A 12362-nucleotide genomic window follows, 5' to 3' on the forward strand; every position below is an offset into this window, starting at 1 on the left:
GAAATAACGGGCTATTATAGTTATGCCCATTTCAGCTGAACATCACCCATTTCAACGTTCTGGTCTTAATTTCATTCGAGAGTGGAAAAACGTATCCCCAAGTTTTCTATAAAGTCAACTGTATTTTCCATGAAAAAGGGAGGGAATCATGCCTGTGATGTTTCTTGAAGTGTTTAGTCGAGTAAATAGTGAACAACGCCATTGTTACCTAGAGCAAACACCTAACCAAACTAATATTGCTGACACAGTAAGACGAGTTGGCCAACTGCTAGAAGGCCACCAACCTCCCAAAACTTGAAAAGTTGCACTTACTAAAATGAGACCCACTATGCACAGAGAATCACCTATTTATGATTTTGAAATTAATCACCTAATACCTTAAAACTTGAGGAGCTAGGCAATGAACTTAGTATAAATCCATGCCAATGATTCTCCACTCCTGAAGCAAGCACAAGCGAGTGAAGATTGGCAGACAATGGCAATGCTAGGACTGGCTTTGGCTGCTTTCATTCTTGCAGCAAAGGCGACAACATTGGCATCAGCTGCTTCACTTGTCACGTTTATTTTTGGTGACTCATTGACAGAAGTTGGAAACAACAAGTATCTTCAATATTCTCTTGCAAGGTCTGATTATCCGTGGTATGGGATCGATTTTCCTGGTGGAAAGGCAACAGGAAGGTTCACAAATGGGATGACTGTTGGTGATAGAATTTGTAATGCTGCTAACTAATTATCTTACAAATGAAATGTAAAACTTAGAGTTCTAAGAATTAGTGCTTGTTGGACTAACTATTTTGTTCTTGCTGTTTTTTTCTGGAATTTGAAGCTGCAAAACTTGGAATTCCCTCTCCGCCACCTTTCCTTTCTTTGTCAGAGAATGATGATGCATTCCTTACGGGGGTTAATTATGCATCTGGTGGAGCAGGAATTCTTAATGAGACAGGATTATATTTTGTATGTTTGTTTTCTCTGCAGAAGAATCTATTTTGCTTAGAAGTTCTTGACAGCTTACTCTAAGTGCAACATAACCACACTCGTATAGTATTTAACCCCCTTTTTTTTTATGTTTTGTTAATTTTCTGTATTGCAGATTCAGAGATTATCCTTTTACGATCAGATAGAGTGCTTTAAGAAGACTAAGAAATCAATCAAGGCTAAAATAGGAGGACGTGCTGCCAACAAACTTTGCAATGAGGCCATGTACTTCATTGGACTTGGTAGGCATGCTTTGACAATTGAATGCATTGGTGATTCAGCTCCTTTTGCTAGGACCAAAAAACAGAGATGACAATTTATCTTTGGGTATCTTTGCAGGCAGTAATGACTATGTCAACAATTTTTTACAGCCCTTTTTAGCAGATGGTCAGCAGTACTCATCTGATGAGTTTGTGGAGCTCCTGATATCTACACTGGACAAACAGCTTTCGGTAAAGAATACCTTCTCCAACTCTCTTTTCTTAAAATGTCTTCTGTGTTTTTGGTAGGTTTTGAAAACAATTCTGTAAGCAATGAGCCAAACATCATTAAACTTGATTATGGCAGATGCTATACCACCTGGGTGCCAGAAAGGTTGTCTTCCATGGGCTTGGTCCTCTTGGCTGCATTCCTTCTCAGAGGGTGAAATCAAAGACAGGTCGATGCTTAAAGAGAGTAAACGAGTATGTGTTAGAATTCAACTCCAGAGTTAAGGAGCTGATCGCCACTCTAAACCAACGATTCCCAAATGCAAAACTAACATTTGCAGATACGTACGGAGATGTTTTGGACTTGATTGATAATCCCACTGCTTATGGCAAGTTCAACCATCTTTTAATCATTTTATCATACAGATACTTGACCTAGCTCTCTTCCCTGAGCAATTCTTGTTTTATTTTTCAGGCTTCAAGATCTCCAACACCTCATGCTGCAACGTGGATACCACCATAGGTGGTTTATGCTTGCCTAACTCAAAATTATGCAGAAACCGGAAGGACTACGTGTTCTGGGATGCATTCCATCCTTCTGATGCAGCAAACGCAATACTAGCAGAAAAGTTATTTTCCACCCTGTTCTCAGGCCCGCAATCTGTGTCACCAACACCTTCTCATTGATTTATACCTCTGAGAACACCAAAGTTGAATCCATGGAGCTGCGGCAATCCCTCTAAAGCGGACAAGGGCTCACACATCTATCAATATTACGTTTTTTTGATGAAGAGATAAACACTATATTCCATACAAATGCTTGTACGAATAATTTCAATTGTGAGAGAATGTACTTCTGAGCTCTAAGAACTAATTCCAATTAAAAATTTGTTTGAATAGTAAAGGACAAACAAGAATGATTAAATAAAAATTTTAAATTAAATATATATCAAAATTATTTTTTTTTATTTTTTATATTAGCATATAAACACTATATATTGTGTATTTATAAATAAAAACCTCAAGATACCTAAGAAATAATTTGTTACTTAGTTTTGCAGAATAAAATTTAATATTATTAGTTTATAATAATTAAAGTTGTGAGATCAAATTCAAGAAATTGAAAATGGGATTGTGCGGCCAGGACAAATATATATATTTTTTTTCCAGTATTTATCTTTTCTTCTTCTTGTTTTTTTTTCTTTTTTTCCAATTTGGCCCTACCAGTTTCTTCAATAATAGACTTAATAAATTATTTTTAGTTGCAAAATATAAGAATCTCGCGCAATGTCAGGAAAAACTCTGGAATTCGGTTTGCACTGGTTTGTGAAAAATATGTTTGAATTATGTTAATTTAGAGAATTTGGAAATTTAAGGACCAAATTAGATTCCAAATGAAATATGAGGGTTATCTAGCTAACTAGTGTAAGTTTGGCTGGCAAATGCAGTGCCTGGGCCAGCGTGAACGAGGCCCGGTATTTTAAATTCATAATCCAGATTCCAGCGTAACTAAAATCATTTTAATATTAAAAACAATTATTTTACTAGTCATTAAAATTATTTTTAAACTCATTAAATTTATTTTAAATTACTTTCTACACAATTTAATTTAAAATTTAAATTAAATAAAAATTCAAATTAACAAATTATTTAATTGAATTTAATAATATTACCAAAAAAATATACCACAAAAATTGAGTCGATGCACAAGAAAAAATATATATAAAAAAATATAAGCTCACGAGAGCTTACAAGAGTCGATTATAACAAAATTGAATCGATGCACAAGAAAATAAATTCCAAAACTCACATTCCATTTCCAACCAGCCTCAATTATTAAATTTAAAATTAAATCAATGCACAAAGAAAATCAATTCCAAAAAGATAAATTCCAAAACTCCCATTTCAACCTTTGCATAGCTTTGCTTTTTAAAGTTTCTATTCATTTTAAAAAAATAAAAAAATATTTTTTATTTTTTAAAATTTATTTTTAATATCCAAACATTAAAATAATTTTAAAAAAATAAAAAATAATATTCATAAATTCGTTGGCTTGAGGGGAAAAGATCATCAAAAGAATCGATTGCTCTCAGTTAAGGGCCAAAGGTGTCCACATGAGAGAACTCAAGAGAAAGGGCAATCCTATTTTTGTTTAAGCCAAAGAGAAACTTGTTTGTAATCCTTGACAGAAGCCTTCTTCTTTCCTCTATGGAAGAGAGATCGCAAGAAAACCTCCACTCTCATAGAAAAGAGAATCACTAAGCAACCATCAAAGAGAACAAGCAGTATACTTCTTTGGGTTAAACAAAAGGAAATTTATTTAGAATCCCCAAATCTCTCAAGTCTCTTTCTTTCAGTGTGGTTAAAGCAAAATCAATCATCATTGAGCAATCTTCAAATATCATTCCACAAAAATGATAAAATCAATCAAATTAAACAAAAGGGTATTTGATAAAAAAAAAAAAAAAAGATCTTTCCCACATTAGACAGCAAAAGGCATAAAAACAACGAAAGTAAACAAAAGGGTAATGGGAGATGTGGTGAAAAACAGAACCATTAAACCCAAAAACGGTTAACTTCTCAATCATATTGAGCAAGAAAAATGGTAAAAAAATCAAATTAAGAAAAAGGGCAGGCAGGGGATTTGAAAATAAAAGGCGGGACTCGCGAGAAAAAGCCAGGATTCATACGAGGATTTTGAGATCTGCTTGTCCAATAAGTACCATGTTGATTTTGCACCATTTGGTATTCTATGAGATATAAAGTGAGTTAAATCACATAGAATCATAGGTAAGATGCTTTAGTGAATTGAAAATGAAGAAAACGCTTAGAGATTAGACAAAGGATAGAGGAAAAAGGATGATATTTACGCTTGCAGGGAAAGAAGAGGAATTGGGATTTCGGTGGCTGCGGAGAGATTGCACTGTATTTATAGTGAAAGCAATTAGGGATTGGTATTCTACCGAACGCACCGTTTTTCTTTTTTATTCATTAAGGGTGTTTTTGACACTGTATTCAACTTTTCATGCTTTTTAAAGTAATTTTTATTTATAATATATTAAAAAAATATTTATTTATATTTTTTAAAAATTTATTTTTAATATTAATATATTAAAACAATTTAAAATATAAAATTTTTTAAAATTCCAGTTAAAACACATCCTAAACACCATTAACTTCCTGTAACTTATCAAGGATATATTTCAAATTGTTATTTCTTAATTTTTTAGATTTTTTTTATTATTTTAATATATTAATATGATAATAATGATTTTTTTTTTAAATTAGGGGCACCCTAAACTAATATCTTTGTTTTTCAAATAATGATTTTATCAATCAATGATGGTGACATGTATAAAAAAGTATAGAAAACATATAAAATAAGAATAAATATTTCAGTTTCGGGTTTTCACTTAAAATATATCTAAATCAAAATTTTAATTAAAAATAAAAATTAAATTAAAACTAATTAATTTTAATTCGGTTCGATAGAGTGAAAAAACCAAACCAGCCATCATTTTTGTCTCCAACAAACCAAAGAAACACAAACCCATCATCTTCCAAAAGACCAGCCAAGGATTTCAAACAGCTGTTGACGGTCAGGGGTTTGGAACCTTCTCTTGTCTCAGGTTTGATAAATCTTCTCAATTGAAAGATCCTAGATAATATACACATTTTAATTGAACATAACATCTACTGCCAAAGTCACTAAATCCATTTTATTTTGGGAACATCACATCTATTGCCAAAGTCACTAAATGGGAAGTCTTTAGTGTTTGATTCAAGACTGCCTTGGGAAGCTGATCAGTGAATGCCGAGTCCATGGCGAATGGTGTTTAAACCGGCAAAGTAGAAGTGAAAGAATTGAAGACATTTGTGGCTAGGTTGCAAAGAAGATCAGTTTGATATTGGGATTCATTGATTCTCTGATTCGCAAATCCTTGCCAAATTGTCCATGCATCTAATTTCCCACAAGTCGAAGCTTAAGTTGGGAGATCCAATCTCGAATGGAGGTTTTCGGGTGACAAGAAAAGCTTGGAGTTGCAGATCAATTAACTACATTCTGTCATATGAACTAGAATTTCCACCGAAAAGAGGTTTGCTAACAAGAGCTGGTGGTTAATTATACTCAGAAGGATATATCACATCTTTGCATTATAAAGAATAATAATCCAGTTGATGCCAAACTAAATTCTGGCTCTTCTCCAGTTTCTTTTGTACAAAAATTCAATGCCCCAATTCCCCTACCGCCTAATCCTCCTCCAAGAGAAAGGAAAACACTTCCACCTAGTAGAATAAACTGTCACAAAATTTTTAGGGTTGCAAAAGATTTTAGCACATACCAGTTTACAAGAAAACTATGCTACAGATGAGAACTCTGAGAAGCAAGAAGCTCATAGAACCGAGGTTATACAGAGTTTGGGCAGGAGGAGCTGAGCTCGTGGAATTCATTGATGGGGCTGTAATGTTTCCGATACCATTTATCTTGCCGGTGCTGCAAGCAAGGATCAATTAAACATATTAGAAATAAGGACTTTTCATCATAGAAACTGACTTACAAGCATCCCTAATTGATGATCTCATGCTTGTAAACGAAGAAAAAGGGTATTCAAATGTTAGTGACTGAAACGAAGGCAGGGCTGGTTATTTAGCATACCTTCCTGGGAATAAACAGGTACCATGACCTGCCATTGAATCAAATAGTGCATTAGAACTTCAGAAATGGTTTTTTCGTGGCACATGACACAGCCGATGAAAAAAAATAGAAACAGAAACAAACACACATAAAAGAACAAATGTTGAATATTAAAGGAAGCAGAATCTTACTCGGGTTTGTAGTGGTGATAGCAGCCACGCCATTGAAGTCGCATGTCCCAGGAGCCTTCCCCATCCGATTATAGTAACTGTTAAATGCGTAAGTTGCATGTGCAATCACATTGTCTGGTTCGTAACATGGCTCTCCCTGCAATAAAGCACTGCAATTAACCTTGCCAGGTCCACAAGCCCAATCCAAAGCAGCTTGCAGCATCTTTGGGTCAGCGCCTTCCTTTGCAGTGCAGTAAGTTTGGTTCGTAGTGTCATTAGCTAGCACTAAGCCAGCCCCCGTCAGATGCAATATGTAAATAGGCTCCCCATTTGGGTTAAACAATCCCCAGTTCTTCTCTGAGACTGGCCCGGGTTTCAAATCTTCATTATACAGCTCATAAATGTATGTACTAACAGCAATTCCAGGATGATTGGGGGTTCCAGTTTTGTTCAGCACATGCCTAATCAAATTACTGTTGTAAGTGTTGGCATTATCTAGAGTTGCATCCGGCTCGTTAGTATCACCTTTGGATGGCCAGCCAGATTCAGTTACCATGACAGGGATGTTAGTGAAGTTCAGAAAATTCATGGCGAAGTATGCGGCATCAACCATGGCATCAAAGACATTGGAATAGTGAACAAGTGTGTTAGCATCAACAGCTTCCTTGGTTGGAGCAAGAGGCTTCATGAGTGCATAATCTAATGGAATCACACCATTTGATTGCATATAGTCATAGTAAGGGTATATATTGAGCATCAGGTGTGACCCTGTAGACTGCAAGAAATTGAGCATGGGAATCAAAACAGGATTCCATGAGCGGTTAAAGAAGGCTTGGGATGGTGGGAAGGAATCGAGGATAATAGATGAAGAAAGGGGTGTTGAAACTTTGATTTGGCGATCTAGATTGGATGCAACAAGGGCTGATTGAATGTACTTCATGGCATTGACAAGGACTGGCGCTGCATTGGATATGGTGGTGAAAACTTCAGAACCTACACAAATGGCTGTGATGTTTGTAGCTGGGTAATGAGCTACAATATTATGTGAAACCCAATTAGCAGCAGTTGAATTCGATTGACCAATTCCTAGAAGCTGTTCATTGGGAACAGAGACCATGACCTGAATGCCTGTATTTGCAAGTGCAACTAGCATGCCACGGTCAGCATCATAGAGCCGGACATGCCAGATTTGCTGAGCCTTGAGGAGGGCTACTACTTGAGTTGGGTGAGGCATGTCAGAAAGGTCTGTTCCTATGTTAACACCAATGAATGCTTCTGCAATAAACACAAAGCGAACATTGTAATATTGCATCCATGTCAAAAATGTATCACCAACATGTGGAAAAATGCAATTATGCAAATGCAAGTGTCACTTGAGGGAATAACTGTGCAATAAAAGTTCACAAACCACTAGTTCAGATGATTCAGTACAGAAAACACAAGCTATCGAGAAGGGGACAGATAAAATACAATTCAATTAACTACCCCGTGCTTAGCTTTTTTCTAAGGAAAGAGGATCATGGTCACGCGAGAACATCGAGTCCATTGTTGCCTATAAGGGCTGCAGATTCCTCTAACCAGGAAGGAAAGGCAGCTAACTCTTCAATCTCAGTATGGGCGAACAAATATTCAATTACTTGATTCAGGTTATGCCACGAATTTCATTAGAATAAGAGAAAAATAAAAGAGAAACTTCTAAAGATGGGCCCAGAACAAAGTTAGATTGACAACATATAAATTAAAATGCACCTTGTGATTTGGCCATTTTGAACTTTTTGTGATAGTTGTTCGTTACTTGATGTTCAAGTGAATTGTTTTTTTCTCAATAATTAATGTCCTTTAACTCTGTTCGCAACATGAACATGGCAAAACCTTTTCCCTAGTGGTGCTGGAAAGACATTGAAAATTGTATTGCACCAACTGTTGTTAGTTTCCTGATGCTCAAGTGAATTGTGTTTTTCTCAATCAGTAATGTCCTTTAACTCTGTTTTCAACATGAACATGGCAATACCTTTTTCCTTGTGTTGGTAGAAAGACATTGAAAACTGTATCTTTATAACTAAGAGGAAACAGTATAAAGACAATACTCGGCACTTTTTAGGATCACCAATTTTTCCTCGACCTTTTAGAAATATATGTAGTGCCCAGACATAATCATACCCTATCAGACGACCCTATTAGACAATGTTGAAGGAGCAAAACACAAGTCACTCAAGTATAATACTAAACTTCTGTAACTGAAATGAAGTGATCAAATACTGGGGTATCATCAGTTTCCTCGTATTTTTCTTCTACACGTGTTATAAAGTCTGAAAAATAGGCTATGGTGACTTTGTTGAAAAGCTCGTAGTGCTAAGGAAGAACACATAAAAAACAAGACAGATTCACCAAAACTGTGTCTTTTTATAATTATGTGGTCCAATCCTACACGAGGACCTTGCAACTTCAAGTAACCTCAGTAGCAATCTTAAATGATTTTTTATAATGAAGTAAGGTCCTACTTTATTAGAGTAATGGAATGGTGTCCTGCCTATGTTTATTTAAAATGTCCTTGCAAGTGAATGGCTTCCCTCCTAATTTGTGACATGAGACTTTAGCAGTGAACCATGAAGCGGCTCAAGGGAAAAAACTTAGTTTTCCTTCCATAAATCGGGCTGAAAATCAGATGGTCTTTCAAAGTCTTTGTAAAATTTCATGTTTTTACTTGAATTACCTCCATTAGCTGCCACCTCTTCACTAGTCTCACTTCTTTTTTTTTGTCAAGCATAAGTTGTCTCTCTTTATATGCAAACAAAGTGAGAATTGGCTTCTCAAAAGACTAGTTTCTTGATCAGCCATGTCCTATTGGTTGGATGGTCCTATGGACAATTTAGATGGCTCGACTCATAAGCTTGTGACAAATTAACTTTCACGGACCAGCTATGAATAGCACACCCTAACCAAGTGTTTTGCTTCAGTATTTTATGGTCCTCAAGCTATAACTAGTGACTAGTTACAGCATGGGCCCACCTACCACCTAGTTTTGCTGGCAAGAGTTCAGCTCTTGCTAACAAAGTAATGTTGACAAGAATGGTGGGCGAACTCACACTTTAACTAGTGGGATATACACCAATCAAAACTTAAGTACGATAGTAGGCAATACTCTCTCCAACTCGAATGTGAGAAACTCAACACTACAAGAGACTATTGTATAGGACTGCCTAAAGAACATCATGATTTACCCAATTTACTCTGTTGAATCAGACTAAATTGTGGAAACATGATGCCCTACAAAGATAATTTGTTGAATCAAATTAATTGAACTAACCATGTGGTCCTTAGAATCATAGTAGGCAATACTATCTCCAAACGAAACCATCATAAAAGCGGTGCATACTAACTTATTTGAAATGATTAAGGAGATAAAAATCTACAACTTGTTAGCATTGATACTCAAAGGCTCCGAGGCATAGCATGGTTTGTTAAATTAGCCCATTGTCCATAATTTTCTCTTAGACCTTCAAGAGAAGAAGAGAGAAAATGAGAGGAAGTAATGTGCTAGGATAATGCATCTATTTTTAAGCTAACTCCACTATCTTCTTATTCTCATTGGATTTGAAGCCATACCATTTGCAAAAACACTTACTATTTAAAAACCAAAAACCCTTATTCTACCTTAAACCTTAATTGTCTTGGTAATTACTTAAATACAGGAAGAAACTACACAGTAGACAACACCCCAAAAAGAATCATTTGTAGGTATTTGAACTTTTGTTTTGCTTGCTTTGCTTCGTTCAAAAGGTTTGATATCTTATTTTGCACAAAACCTTCTAATTATTTGACCCCGCTAGTTTGATCCATTGCTACCTAGTTTTTGATCTCATGGTCTAATACTTACCTTCATTACTAGCGTGTTTAGTAAAAAAAAAAGCGGATAATTTTCAGGCAATAAAAAACGTCCAACATATAATGATCTCTTTAAGGCCCATATGTCGTTGTAGTGGAGATGCTTCCCACCACACGGACAAACAGGTATACAGCATAGGAATGGGATTGGTTCTCTTCTTTTTGAGTTCTTTTATACTTGCTGTGACAAGAAAGAGAACTCGAGTGCTATATATAAATTGATACACACACGCGCGCACATATCATGTTGATGCTATCAATGTAATGGTTTAATAGGCCAAAAAAAAGAAGGAAAAGAAAAGAAAAACAAACATAAATTTATTCACAAATGCATGCACAAATCCTTGGTAGAGTGGTGTGGATGGACTATTGCAATTTAAGATGCTAGAATGAGGCATGGGTGACAGAGAGTAAGGATACTTGCAAATGGATAAAAGGATAAAACAAACAAAATAAAAAAGAAAGTAGCATTGATGGTTCCCAACCATGCCTGGCCCAGGTTTCAAGTCCTAGAAGAGGGGCTTTAATTCTCTAAACTTTGACCGTTTGCACTACCCAAGGCAGAACCATATCCCTTTACGAAAGAACAAGAGGGTAAAAAAATGAAATAAACTATTAGCTGTAGGACAATATAGTAGCCTGTTAGAAACTAGGAGGTTACAAAATTCCCTTTCCTATTTTTTCTATCGTGAAGAAGGAAGTGGGCATTTAAGGGATTTGCATAGAGTGAAGGCCAAGTTTTCAACAAGGTCATGTTCAGATACAGTAGCCAGGAGGACCCAGAGAAAAACAAAATCTAGAACCAGCTGGCCTCCACGATACACAAACATTTATCACAGAATGTTAAAAGAACAGAAATGAAACCTTTTCTTCCGTTCAGTTACAGAACATTCAGCATAGATTGAGGATCATTAAATTAAATCCCCCAGGTCCCAACTTCCCCTCTGTCATTCCTTTATGTCCTAATTTAATATCTAACCAGCTAAACCTCACACACAAGCAAGCACAGATGCACAAAGACAGACACTGCCTACAATCTTGACAGCTTTTTTTCACGAAACCACTTAACGTTCTGCTTTACCTTCAGCTGCTACGCAAAATTTTACTTCAAGATCAAATCATTTCAAAGCTTTTAATGCAGGGAAGAACATGTAGACAATCTGATACCATTAGAGAATCCATAATATAGAAGCCGTCGAAAAAAAAGAGAGTGAAAGCAAAACAAGAAGTGGAAGACATAAAAAAGAATGCAGGAAATCCTTACCATCGTCAGCAGCAACAAAAGAAACTTCTGCTACTAAGACCAGAAGTGTAAGAACAAACAGAGACTCCATCTTCCAGAACATTATCTATAGAAACTAAAAATTGAACCTCAGGAAAGTGTAGAGAGAAAGAGAGTGAGTGTGAAAATGGTGGTAACAAGGAAGACTAATGAAGGGAAGTGGGTCGAAAAACAAGAAAGTAAGGAAAGTAGAGAGAGAAGGTCAGAGAATGAACGGTGAAGATATTATCTGCAACTGTTTACACAGCGGACAAACAAAGCAGTGTTATAAGTGAACGCAAAACATGTTGTTGTGTAATAAGAAACCCAAAGCCTGGGCAAACTTTAGTAGTTTGGTCTTGTTCTGTCTTGCTGTTGGTATAAAATTGCTATAAACCATTTTATCTGATCCCTTTGTTTTTATATAATTGATGAGATGAACCTTTTACTTTAAATTTGATCAAATCAACTTTCTTTGTTTTTGTAATCCTAAAGACAATTACACATAACATTTATCTGGCTATTTTATAGGTGAAATTAGAAAGATTTTACACTTATTTTGGCTTTACAACTTAATGTAAAGACCAACTAATTAAAGAAATCTACGACCGTTTCAATTGAATTATTATTTTTATTTCTTAACCTCACAAATAAAATCAAGCTTTTGTAAAAGTAAAAGTTTTTCCATTCTATTGCATGATTATAAAAACCAGTTATAGCAATAACCCAGCCCAAGAATAGATCAATGGTTGGACAGGTCAACCTTATTTGACCCTAGTAAATTCAAAATAAACCATTTTAATTTTTTAAATTTTAAAATGGTTTTTTTTTTTTTTTTAAAAAAATTATTTTTTAAAAAAAATAATCAAATTAGGTGTTGTTTAGGTTTTGAGTAGCTCGACATGCCGGGTAAATTGAATTGATATGTTTAACTCCCATATAATTTGATATAAAATTTGACTCAAATTAGATTATAAATAAATGAGTTATTAAATTGATAGATTTAA

The 12362-nt window shown here is 35.3% G+C and overlaps 2 protein-coding genes across 2 annotated transcripts; one reads left to right on the forward strand and one right to left on the reverse strand.

Moving 5' to 3' along the window:
- Positions 1–429: 429 nt before the first annotated feature.
- Positions 430–3646, forward strand: LOC118028825 (GDSL esterase/lipase At5g37690). The gene is made up of 6 exons (XM_035032539.2): positions 430–713; positions 827–954; positions 1091–1217; positions 1315–1427; positions 1543–1792; positions 1879–3646. The coding sequence occupies exons 1-6, from the start codon at positions 476–478 to the stop codon at positions 2088–2090; spliced, it is 1068 nt and encodes a 355-aa protein (XP_034888430.1). The 5' UTR covers positions 430–475; the 3' UTR covers positions 2091–3646.
- A 1880-nt stretch (positions 3647–5526) lies between these two features.
- Positions 5527–11665, reverse strand: LOC118028824 (glucan endo-1,3-beta-glucosidase 2). The gene is made up of 4 exons (XM_035032538.2): positions 11359–11665; positions 6231–7484; positions 6061–6088; positions 5527–5898 (listed from the first exon to the last, which is right to left on the reverse strand). Exons 1-4 carry the CDS (start codon positions 11438–11440, stop codon positions 5751–5753), a joined length of 1512 nt encoding a protein of 503 aa, XP_034888429.1. The 5' UTR covers positions 11441–11665; the 3' UTR covers positions 5527–5750.
- Positions 11666–12362: the final 697 nt, after the last annotated feature.

The sequence above is a fragment of the Populus alba genome, chromosome 17, assembly GCF_005239225.2.
Source record: "Populus alba chromosome 17, ASM523922v2, whole genome shotgun sequence".
In the NCBI taxonomy this organism is placed as follows: domain Eukaryota; kingdom Viridiplantae; phylum Streptophyta; class Magnoliopsida; order Malpighiales; family Salicaceae; genus Populus; species Populus alba.

What these genes read in the sequence shown, in the direction of transcription:
- LOC118028825 (XM_035032539.2), top strand. Translation starts at nt 476, where the DNA reads ATGGCAATGCTAGGACTGGCTTTGGCTGCTTTCATTCTTGCAGCAAAG. An exon ending in GACTGTTGGTGATAGAATTT is followed by an intron (nt 714 to 826) that starts GTAATGCTGCTA and finishes TGGAATTTGAAG; the next exon opens with CTGCAAAACTTGGAATTCCC. An exon ending in CATGTACTTCATTGGACTTG is followed by an intron (nt 1,218 to 1,314) that starts GTAGGCATGCTT and finishes GTATCTTTGCAG; the next exon opens with GCAGTAATGACTATGTCAAC.
- LOC118028824 (XM_035032538.2), bottom strand. Translation starts at nt 11,440, where the DNA reads ATGTTCTGGAAGATGGAGTCTCTGTTTGTTCTTACACTTCTGGTCTTA. An exon ending in TTTTGTTGCTGCTGACGATG is followed by an intron (nt 7,485 to 11,358) that starts GTAAGGATTTCC and finishes TGTTTATTGCAG; the next exon opens with AAGCATTCATTGGTGTTAAC. An exon ending in ACCTGTTTATTCCCAGGAAG is followed by an intron (nt 5,899 to 6,060) that starts GTATGCTAAATA and finishes CCTTGCTTGCAG; the next exon opens with CACCGGCAAGATAAATGGTA.